Here is a 10,927-nt window from a genome sequence, read left to right on the forward strand (position 1 = left end):
AGGTAACAAGACGAGGTGAGGTGACATGTGAATAGCTATCACGAGGTATATACACCAATATTGAAAGTGATCAAGTAATTAAGGTCAGTGTCACATCTATACCACAAAAGCTTTTATCACAAGGTGTGCAGACCGAGCGTGAAATGGGGTCGGAAGGAAGTGAAATAGATGACATAAGAAGTATGATCACAAAAGCATCTATCTCATATCTCCTACCTCTTTAAAATGTCTCTCTCGCTATGGAATTAAATGCTTTTATATGCGCTCCTTACGACACATGCCGTGTTTTACTCGTTGGAGGACACGTGACATGTGCATAATGGAAGAACAAGTTGGTTGTGCGACTTGTGTGACGCACTCTGACCGAGGTAACAAGACGAGGTGAGGAGACACGTGAATGACCGTCACGAAATGTGCACACCGATCTTGAAAGTGATCAGGTAAGGTCAGTGTCACATCTACTAAAAAGATTAGTGACTACATATAACAAGGTCAGGTACACTCGGTGAATAAGGATAAATATCCCTATCAATTATGATCAATTTTAAATTTTAGCAAGTTGCAAATGAAATACATGACATGAACTACCAAAGTCTAGAAATACATTGCACCAACATATAAAATTATAGTACTACACGATGGTATCGACGGTCCTAGGTAACATTATTCGAGATGTTGACCATTTTATGATATTTCTAGTATTGGTTTCTGTAGAGTAGGGTCGTAGGGACTAATTTGTTGTGAAATGAAGGTGAAATTCTCATCTCCATCACTAACCTCTCGACACGTTTACGGCTAGGATTCTTTCCTCCATCTTCAATACAAAGTCGGCATACATCATCACTCTTCTCTCTCTCGATATATAAACGAAAAAAGACGTAACCTCCTCATTTCATTTCACCTTTCTTCTGTCGCCCAAACTCTCAACGCACACACACACCTCGATCAGATTAAACTCAACACAAAAAGCTGAAAACTTGAAAATTTGTTACCTGGCGATCATATATGGTGTCCGTGTACCCGAATCCGCCACCAGGTCAAGAGCCGTATTGCTATTATACGAAAACGGGTCTTCCCGGGATGTACTCGCCGTCGCCGGGGACGACAGTGAATCATACGGCATCTGGGGATCCGAATTTCCAAGGAGGAGGATTTGCTCCGGATGACCAGAATAAGAAGGTCCGGAAGCCCTATACCATCAGCAAGTCTAGAGAGAGCTGGACTGAGCAGGAGCACGACAAGTTTCTCGAAGCCCTTCAGCTGTTAGTATCCTTATCTCTCTCTCTGTCTATACATATACTCCAATTGTTTGCGGTGACATCAGTAATCAAGGAAATTGAATTGAACTTTTGGTTTATGAAATTCAACCTCCATGTTAATCAAACTTTTTGGTATTTTTCTTTCAGTTTTGTTGTTCTCTTTTTAGTGCTTGTATGGAATTTGGAAATCTGAAATTGGATGTTATCAACTCTAGACCAAGCTCAAGTGGATGTAATGGATTTCTTTTGTTTTGTTTTGTTTTGCTATGGGAAATGTATCCTTAGTATAAGGAGAACAATATAAAGTTGTATAAAGTTATATGCTTAAGTTTTAACTAAATGAGGTGCCTTTTGTAGTGTAAGCAGTATGAGCATCTTAAATTTGCCGACTGGCCACTGTAGCTCATAAACTTTTTTATGGGTTATTCCAAAGTGGTGGTGCTCTTGATGGTTATATTACAAATTGAAAGGCAGGACATAATTGGAAAAATGCATCAGGAGGTGCTAAAGATGCAAAGGTTTCTCTTAACCTTAAAAAGTAAACACTATCAGCTTGTTGCAATGCTTGCTATCTTGGTTTACAATGGTGAGTGTTAAAAAGGGTAGCAGTAGATGGATAAATTTTGAAGTTATTTGGGAAAAATGGGTGTGGAGTTATAGTGGATTAAATTAAGGAGGCACATCTGAGGTGGTTTTGACACCCGAAGGTAAGACCTCGGGTGTACCCATCAGAGATGTGAGGCGATGGAATTGGCTGTGTTTTCTGGAATTAACCAAAAATGTTGACTACACTAGCCTACCCACTTAAAAAACTTGATTTGATTTGGTTTGTTCAAGATTTGAGACTATGGATATGCTCTTTTTTTTTTTTTTTTTACTCTGTATAATTTGATTTCAAAGTTCTGTGACAGGGAGAATGCACTCACCCAGACTTTCTCCTTTCTCTCTGCAATTTTCAGGTTTGACCGGGATTGGAAAAAGATTGAAGCTTTTGTTGGGTCAAAGACAGTTATCCAGGTATATAATCTTCCACATTTAATACCTATTTGATCCACCGTCATGTTTAAGAAGTACTTGTCCAAGTTTATTTGAAGAATCTTTTCTTCATGGGGTGGGGAAGCGACCTAAAGTTATATGGGGTTAATGTTTTGTAGATTGGGCTGCACTAGCCCGGTTAATGTTTTGTAGATTGGGCTGCACTAGCCCAAGAAGGCGCTAGGGTTTAGTCGGGCGTCCAAATTGGCGCCGCCTAGGCGGGAAACAATTTAAAAAAAAAAACAGCAGGCAGTGTATAAATAACAGGCAGGCAGGCAGTATACATTTGCTAAAACACTCGTTGAGTGCTAAGTACAAATAAGAAACACCTTTTCAAGCAATCCTGAAGGGGTATGGCTGTGCGACGACGGCAGCCACGAAGGAGGAGCTTGGCTGTGGAGCTGTGCGTCACTGCTGTGACGGCGAGGCTGGCTGTGCGACCAGTTGACGACAGCGATGCTGTGCGACTGGGTGGCTGTGCAATGAGCCGACGGTGCTGTGGAGTGTGGGGTGGCTGTACTACAGTGAGGCTGTGCGCGAGGCGATGGAATTTGGAAGGGAAGGGAGAAGAGAAAGCGAGGCTTGCTGTGCGAGATTTTTTACTTTTTTGTTTTTTTTTTTCTTCCCTTTTTTGGGTTTTTTTTAGCATATTGGGATTTTTTAAATTTGGTTTTATTAACCAAACAACGATGTTGTTTTGAGCGAAATAAACCAAATTGAAAAAAAAGAAAAGAAAAGAAAAGAAAAGAAAGAGTAACTTGGTCAATTGGCCGAGTTGGCTGACTAGTCGGCCGGCTGCCTAAATAGTGCCTAGGAGTGAAATCCCTTTGGCCTAGGGGTGCCTAGCACCTAGGCGGCCATCTAGGCTGATTTTTACAACACTGCACGAACCTAATCATTATCTAGTAACTTAACATTGTTGCATGTACCTTTTGGTTTCTATGCCAAAATTATGCAGCAGTTTGATCACTGCATGTCTCCATTATATAAATGTATGTATGATCTTTGTCGTACGAATGCAAGGATGACCCACATATTTGTAATATTTGCAGATACGCAGCCATGCTCAGAAGTACTTTTTGAAGGTCCAGAAAAGTGGGGCAAATGAACATGTACCTCCCCCACGACCGAAGAGGAAAGCAGCTCATCCATACCCACAAAAAGCCCCAAAGAATGGTGGGTACCTGTTAACCTTTTTTTTTTGGGAAGTGTTTCTTACAGTCTTTCAATACATCTTTCCTAACTCACAGGACTGCTTCAACCTTCACCAGTTGAACCTGGATTTGTAACCAGTCCTGATTCCTTATCTGTGCCTGCACATGCAATTGGAAGCAGAGTTTTATCTCCTTGGAGTTGCAATAATGTCCCCGCTTTTAGTGTGTCGCATGTGACAAAAGGTAATGTAGGATGTGATTATTTATTCTGTTGGGTTAACAGAAGTGTAAGTTTTTTGAAGGAACAATTGCGCTTTATCACAATGGAACTTATTATTTCTGCATCCTCTTTAGATGATGCACGGTTCACGAGCACTACTGTGACTCAAAATTGCAACAGCAGCAGTAATGAAAGCATTAATGGGAGTCGCCCAAATAATGAAACCAGTGAAAATGGAAAAAATAAACATAACAAGCAAATCAGAGGTCAGTCTATACTGTTGCAACATAAATGCTCCAATCAATTTTCTCTCCCCTCCATAATTTTCCCTTTTAGCATGTTTTGTATAATGTAGACATAGATTTTGGTCTATTGTTGCTGTGTGCCTGTGTTCACTTCTTCTTTAATGCACAATTATACATACAGCGAGGTGAGTTCTTAAACAGCTTATTTCTAATTGGAATATCTCTCCCTTTCTGATTGGATGCAGCCGTTCCTGATTTTGCTCAAGTGTACAAATTTATTGGCAGCATCTTTGATCCAAACTCGAGTGATCACTTGCAGAGACTAAACCAGATGGACCCCATAAATGTTGAGACGGTATGCCAAATTCAGAGCTGTAAAACTCTTGCTATTTTTTTGATCAAGAAACTGGGTGTTAGTTATTGCATGAGATGATGCATTTGTTCAATATTTCAATTGAAGTTGCACTAGTTCAATACATAAAAGTTACTCAAAAAGCATGATCATAAGTGGTGAGGCTGGGGACTTGATGTGAGTTGTGTGATGATTACTGATAAGCGGTCCGACTAATGTGCTCCATTTCTTGCTTCACAGGCTTTGATCCTGATGAAGAATCTCTGCGCCAATTTAGTAAGCCCTGAATTTGAAGGCTTTGTAAGTAAAAACTAATGCAAGGCCTTTCCATCCTATTTGCTCTAAATTCAAAAGAAATCCTAGTCAATACTCAATAACAATGTCTTTCTGAAATTGTTCTTGTTGTCTGCTGCTAATGTGGGTGCAGAGAAGACTGCTCTCGTCCTATGGTACGGTTTCTGAGGATGAGAATAAGGCGGGTGCTCCTCTCAAGAACCTCGGGGAGGTGGGGACATGACGTCGTCTACACAAGACAATCAATAGTGGGATTGCAAATAGATACACACACCTTGTTGTCAACCTTGTGTGAATGCTGCTGGCTACAAATTGTCTGTCAACTAGTTGCTGTGCATATAACGTGCTTATAATGCTATATACTCTCTTGAGGTTTATTATAGGTGGCGGTTGTGTCTGCTTAGAATCCAATCCATGTTGTCTGTGAATGTGATGAGTTATGGTGTCAGGGTTTTCATACTGTATTTGAAAATAGTGTAGTATAGAAAATGTCAAAATGGTGCTATATAGAGTTTTGTTGGGGTGGGGTGTATACATTGCACCTCTCCATCCTATCTTTAAATGAAAAATATTTCTTTCGTATTCCCGGCTTATTTATGTACGAGGTTATAGTACATTTTAGTTGAAGCAAAATGTTAGTTGAAAGTAGCTAAAATGTGTAAAGATTGTCAACGTATACCTTTGACATTATTTAATCGGTTGTATTTTATAGATAGATATAAACGCAACAAAATTATATTAAAAAAAGAAAAGAAAAATAAATATAGACATGCTTTACCAGTAAAATTAGTTATATTTGCCCGCCAATAAAGTAACAATGGAGCGAACTACTTCGTTTATGATTTTTTTTTCCCGTAATTTTAAAATCAATCATAAATTAATTTGTAGTATAGATAAGAACAGAATAAATACAAGAAATTTCTAAATCTTATGAACGCATAAAAAACTGTGCATTGCGTCGCTAATAGTAAATGGTGCTTCATCACGGGATTGCTGTGGCGATGATGGCGAAACCTCCGATTATCAGAGCGGAGCAACCTGTGGCTCCTCCAGATCTAACTTCCGGCCGTACCTTTCTTCGCGGCGTTAACTCCCCTCCCCGCCGCGATCTCGTCTTCGTCGTCAATCCACGAGGTCTTTTTTTATTCCCTCTGCTCCGAATTTAACTTGGTTGCTTACATTCTAATTTAGGTATTATTCTGTTATTGATATTTGAGCAGGAGCTAACGGAAAGACCGGTGAGCAATGGAAGAAGCTGCTACCTTACCTCAGGTCTAGACTCTGTACTGACTATAACGTGAGTTTTCTACGATTTTTTTCCTTTTTAACTGATTTCATAGTCTTCTGCTGATATCATTTGCTTGCATGTTTGTATATAATCTAGCTCAGCTAGTGACATGACGAAGATGATTAACTCAGTTCTTTTTTTTTTTTTGGAAAGTGATTAGCTCAGTTCTAGAAGCTGTGCCATACATAGCCTTTAGAAGCACACTAATTTTTCTTGCGGATTCTTGTTTTCCTAGAGCTGTTTGAGACCGCAAATTATCATCTTGCTTAATCTTAGCATAGGGAATACGTATGAAAAGAGGAAAAGAGTATGCTTTCTGTTTAAGTTTTGACTTTTGAAGCAATGATGGCTTGGAAAAAAAAACCAATCTTGATGATGGCAATGACTGTTTCAAGAAGTAACTTCTTAACAGCCAAAAGTATTAGACACAAACATCAAGAGCCAAACTTTAAAGACTGAAGGTAGAGTGGGTTCTACGCATCTTAAACTAATTAAAGATCACCACAAGATTTCTCACTCCTCAACAAAAAGTGATGAACTTTAAGCTCAACACAGTGTAATGGATTTAAAAAATAATAATAATTCAAATTTGATATTGTTATGCCATCTTTGACAGGGCAATTGTGGAGAATTTCTGTTGCTCCTTTAGTAATGATCATAGGAAAGGTTAAGGTTGTTTTGGATTGAGTTACTCTGGTGTTAGTTAATACAAATAGCTGCACCAGATAGAGTAGGACGATATCATCATTGTGGAGTATGTCCAAGTGTAATTTCATAAGCTCTTTAAGTTTCTTTTACTCTATTGTGGTTACCCTTACCTTTGTTTTCTGACCCTGGTCCTTTACACTTCGATTGAACTTTGCCTCTATCTTGTTACCAGATATGTGAATCTTTGACTTCAGGTCCCCATCATGCCATTGACATAACAAGAGAGGTAGCTTTCTTAATACGTGCATCTTAAACTTAAGAACTTATTATGCAGGATGTTGAAATTTCAATAAGAATTTCATTGCCAGGCTATACGCCAGGGAGCTGATGCTGTGATTGCAGTTGGTGGTGATGGAACTCTGCACGAGGTGCTTCTGATATATGTCTAGAGTCTAGAAGAATTTATAATTTATTCATGTCTGTTGTATGCACTAGTAGTTTATTCACAGACCACAATAAGATGGAATAAAGATAGTTTGAAGCTAATCTATATAAAACCAATTGCAGGTTGTGAATGGCTTCTTTTTGGGTGGTAAACCCGTTTCCGATCATGATCCCAAGTCTATCTATTCAACTGCTCTGGGTGTGAGTTAATAGGAACATTATATAATACACATCTATTTTTTTATTAGGAGCATTATTACTTACTTGGAGTTTAGTTAGTAAGTTCCCGTACTCAATGACACTTGTATCATTGTATGGTTTATCGAGAGAAATATGTTCATTTTCCCTTCTCTACAGCTCATCCCTCTAGGAACTGGATCAGACTTTGCCAGAACATTTGGCTGGTCAGTTGGAACAACTTCTACTCTTCTATTTAAATCGAACCTTACACATAATTTGGTCTTAGGTCTTTGATTTGAAATATCTGATTTTATACATGTTTGTTTAATCAGGAAAAATGATCCTCATGCTGCCATAGAACGGATTGCTAAAGGTTATTTCTAATCCCATATTCAGCTCATTTCTTTTTATACTCATTTAACATTTGGGCCTTTATAGTTTCTAGTGCTACTATGGAACTGCAAAATTTTCCCCCATTCCCCTTACCTTCTCCTATGGTGGATCTAATAGAGGTGCTCTTTAGGGATAAAATGTAGGGTTGATGTTGGAGTTATAAGTGGAGTCATTGGAGAACCACATTACTTCATCAATGTTGCTGATATTCATTTGTAAGGATAATTGTATGAAGTTATTGAACTAAGCTTCTATTTGGTATGCTTCCATTTGACAATCTGTCTTGCCTTTTTGTTGAAAATTTGCAGAAGTGCAAAGGCAGGTTATCATGCATCAAAATACAAGAAATTTGGAAACTTATGTTATGTTATTGGTGCTTTGCAAGCATTTTTTGGACACCATAACCAGGATCTTAGGATCAAGGTTTGGTATTTTGCTCACTTATCAAGTCCCCTCTGCACCTCCCTTGCAAATACTCTGCACAATTCTAATTACTCTTTACTAAGAAGAAATTCCATTTCATAGTATCCTACTCATCTTTGCTTATCAAGGAAAAAATTTGTGGGCTGCTTTGTCCACTTCTTAATCTAGGTTGATGATGGTGAGTGGGAAGTATGTTCTCAAGTAACTGCTTTATGCATTGGGAACGCAAAGTACTTTGGTGGTGGAATGAAAATCACACCAAACGGCAACCCATCAAGTGGTAGCTTTGAGGTGGGATCGGCCCTTTATTTTTAGCCATAATATTGTTGAACACCACATAGGGTATACTGTTTACTGCAGCTTCCTTTATGCAGGTCGTTACTCTTCAAGATTTTAAGTGGTATGATTTCATTTTCAAACTTCACAAGCTGTACAATGGAACACACCTATCAGTGAAAAATGTAATTTCAAGAAGGTATGTTTCTGCTATGCTAATAATATCTAACTTTTCCCCATTATTTTACATATCATTACTTGCTTAACCATCCAATAGAAGTCTTCAGTTCTTCACCATATGGTCTTGCTTTCAGTGCATGTTCTATCGAAGTCGAGGAGCTTGGCAACAAAAGCGATAGCGATATTTATGTCCAGTCTGATGGTGAATTTTTGGGGTTCCTACCCAGGAAATTTCGCATATTGCCTGGTGTTGTTGAAATGATATGCTAATACCAGGTTGAGACAACATTGTGCCTTTTGATGAAACACACTTGATTTTCAGAGAATCACCAGCTCGCTTCTGGACTCCATCTTAGTTGAGGTCGTTGCAGTGCCCTGAACACCTTGAAAATGACTAACCGGGAATGTAAACAAGAGCTTTTGTAGCTCAGAGTGACATAGACAATAGGTTAGGAAAGTAATTACTGCATTATGCCCGTGCATGTAAGCAAGCATGTTTGATGTTGTTCCAGAAAGATTGTAGTATCATTAAGAAAGGACATTTGAGGTTGTAGTTTTCTGTATGCTTTTTGAAATGGGAAGAATCAATAAAGTTCTTTTTGTGGCAGTAAAACTTAATGGGCCTTTATTTAGCATCACAAGGTTGTGGTGTTAAATTTGTGGCTATTGTTTGTTGTGCGACAGAGATATTTCTACTGCTGAGTGCTGACTGCTCTCTCTCTCTCCCTCTCTCTCTCATGGCAACTCTTCCATCTTTTGCTGCTACCACCGCGAACCTCCATTCCGGTCACCACCGTATCATTTTCCGGCAAAGCTATTGTCCGAGCAGGTTGCCGAGCAGAGCATACACAGTGCGATGTAACGCAAAGAAGCCGACAAATAATTCGTCCACCAAGCAAGAGTCTGTGCCTGAAAATAATGTGCTGCTGAAGGCAGCTTGGTATGGCTCTGAGCTTCTGGGCATTGCTGCTTCCCTTCTCCGGTCTCCCACCACCACAGAAACTAAAGCTCCAGAAGGAATTGCAGAGCTTTCCTCCGAGGGGTGGTCTGGAGTGGTTGATCGTTCCCTGGTTGTTGATACCATCAAAGATGACTTCTTGAGATCATACTTTGTTACAGGTCCTGCTCTGAAATTGAAGGAACACATGAAATTTGCTTTATTATTATTAACTTACTACTTGTGTCGTCGATGTTCAGGGAACCTGACATTGGATGCATATGAAGAGGAGTGTGAATTTGCAGACCCGGCAGGGTCCTTCAAAGGGCTGCGCAGATTCAAGAGGAACTGCACCAACTTTGGGTACCTCGTCGAGAAATCAAACATGAAACTTATGAAGTGGGAGGATTTTGAGGTCACTTATAATCCAGTTTGACAATATAATGCTGGTGCTAGTAGTAGCAGTCAGTATTCTTAACTAACTGTAAGGTGGTGTTGATATGTGCACAGGAGAAGGCGATTGGACACTGGCGATTTAGCTGTGTTTTGACATTCCCATGGAAGCCCATTCTTTCAGCTACTGGTTACACAGAATATTACTTCAATGAAGAATCAGGGAAAGTATGCAGGCATGTAGAGCACTGGAATGTACCAAAGATGGCTCTGTTCAAGCAAATTCTAAGGCCTGGTGCCAACTCAAAATCTAATTAACACACCCCTCCCTCCCTTTTCAACTTTGGATTGAAGAAACATTGTTTGTACAGTCAAAGGAATTGTCAATTGTATTTGGGATTGAGAAATGTAGTAGGTTGTCACATCATGGTTCCTTCTGTCCTAGCTTCAACAAAGCTTGTACACTTGAGGACTCATGTAAATATGTAATGTAGTACAGTTTTAGAAGACGACAGTCAGTCTGCCGTGGCATTAATACTATATATTGATAACAGTACCATTTTAATATTAGCATGTGAAATTTAACCATATTCACCTACAAGCGAATTAACATGCCTCTATTAACTTATTCTAGTCACTATATTATACTCCGTATATTATTTGTTTTAGAAATTTTAAAACTTTTAACTTTATTTATTTATAAAAAATAATGATCAATTTTTAATTAAAAAACTATTTTTTAAAAAAAAATAATATGGTTATAATCTATTGGTTTGACATACTTAACTCAATTCATTACTATATACAACTTTTTTTCTTTTTTTTTTTTTCAATTTATTTGTCTAAAACTTTATTAAAGTTTAGAAAAATTATTACAAGTCTTCTAATTAGGTGAAACTTCAAAGGGGAAAAAGAATAAAATTGAATTGCGGGAGTTTTGTTGTGAAGTCACTGCATATTCATTTCGGTCTTTCTCAAGTCGATAACCGCGATGCTTTTTAGCTCAGCTTCACCTGCTGCACTCAAGAGGTTCGTGCACTTGTTATTATTTGTACATAACCCCCCCCCCCCCCCCCCCCCCCCCCCCCCCCCCCCCCCCCCCCCCCCCCCCCCCCCCCCCCCCCCCCCCCCCCCCCCCCCCCCCCCCCCCCCCCCCCCCCCCCCCCCCCCCCCCCCCCCCCCCCCCCCCCCCCCCCCCCCCCCCCC

At 39.5% G+C, this 10,927-nt stretch overlaps 4 protein-coding genes across 6 annotated transcripts in view; all 4 read left to right on the plus strand.

Moving 5' to 3' along the window:
• Positions 1-888: 888 nt before the first annotated feature.
• Positions 889-5,141, plus strand: LOC115995558 (protein REVEILLE 5-like). Of its 2 annotated transcripts, none has more exons than XM_031234617.1 (8): positions 889-1,262; positions 2,219-2,276; positions 3,347-3,470; positions 3,545-3,691; positions 3,803-3,934; positions 4,159-4,268; positions 4,506-4,565; positions 4,693-5,141. In XM_031234617.1, the coding sequence occupies exons 1-8, from the start codon at positions 1,006-1,008 to the stop codon at positions 4,780-4,782; spliced, it is 978 nt and encodes a 325-aa protein (XP_031090477.1). In that variant the 5' UTR covers positions 889-1,005; the 3' UTR covers positions 4,783-5,141. The 2 variants fall into 2 exon arrangements, with proteins under 2 accessions (XP_031090477.1, XP_031090478.1); XM_031234618.1 differs by having other exon boundaries at positions 3,566-3,691.
• A 332-nt stretch (positions 5,142-5,473) lies between these two features.
• On the plus strand, positions 5,474-8,998 carry LOC115995557 (sphingoid long-chain bases kinase 2, mitochondrial). Of its 2 annotated transcripts, none has more exons than XM_031234615.1 (12): positions 5,474-5,693; positions 5,780-5,856; positions 6,728-6,781; positions 6,864-6,923; positions 7,063-7,140; positions 7,297-7,343; positions 7,452-7,492; positions 7,643-7,727; positions 7,821-7,935; positions 8,104-8,226; positions 8,310-8,410; positions 8,526-8,998. In XM_031234615.1, exons 1-12 carry the CDS (start codon positions 5,531-5,533, stop codon positions 8,659-8,661), a joined length of 1,080 nt encoding a protein of 359 aa, XP_031090475.1. In that variant the 5' UTR covers positions 5,474-5,530; the 3' UTR covers positions 8,662-8,998. The 2 variants fall into 2 exon arrangements, with proteins under 2 accessions (XP_031090475.1, XP_031090476.1); XM_031234616.1 differs by having other exon boundaries at positions 5,551-5,693; positions 5,780-5,831.
• On the plus strand, positions 8,976-10,309 carry LOC115995559. The gene is made up of 3 exons (XM_031234620.1): positions 8,976-9,510; positions 9,589-9,743; positions 9,839-10,309. Exons 1-3 carry the CDS (start codon positions 9,009-9,011, stop codon positions 10,037-10,039), a joined length of 858 nt encoding a protein of 285 aa, XP_031090480.1. The 5' UTR covers positions 8,976-9,008; the 3' UTR covers positions 10,040-10,309.
• Positions 10,310-10,634: 325 nt separating this feature from the next.
• LOC115995667 (mechanosensitive ion channel protein 1, mitochondrial-like) overlaps positions 10,635-10,927 on the plus strand; it is a 5,297-nt gene continuing 5,004 nt past the window's right edge. The window contains exon 1 of the mRNA XM_031234767.1: positions 10,635-10,750. The gene's annotated coding sequence lies outside the window, so the exon portion shown is untranslated. The remainder of the gene's footprint in view (positions 10,751-10,927) is intronic.

Source organism: Ipomoea triloba, chromosome 11 (genome assembly GCF_003576645.1).
Source record: "Ipomoea triloba cultivar NCNSP0323 chromosome 11, ASM357664v1".
NCBI lineage: Eukaryota > Viridiplantae > Streptophyta > Magnoliopsida > Solanales > Convolvulaceae > Ipomoea > Ipomoea triloba.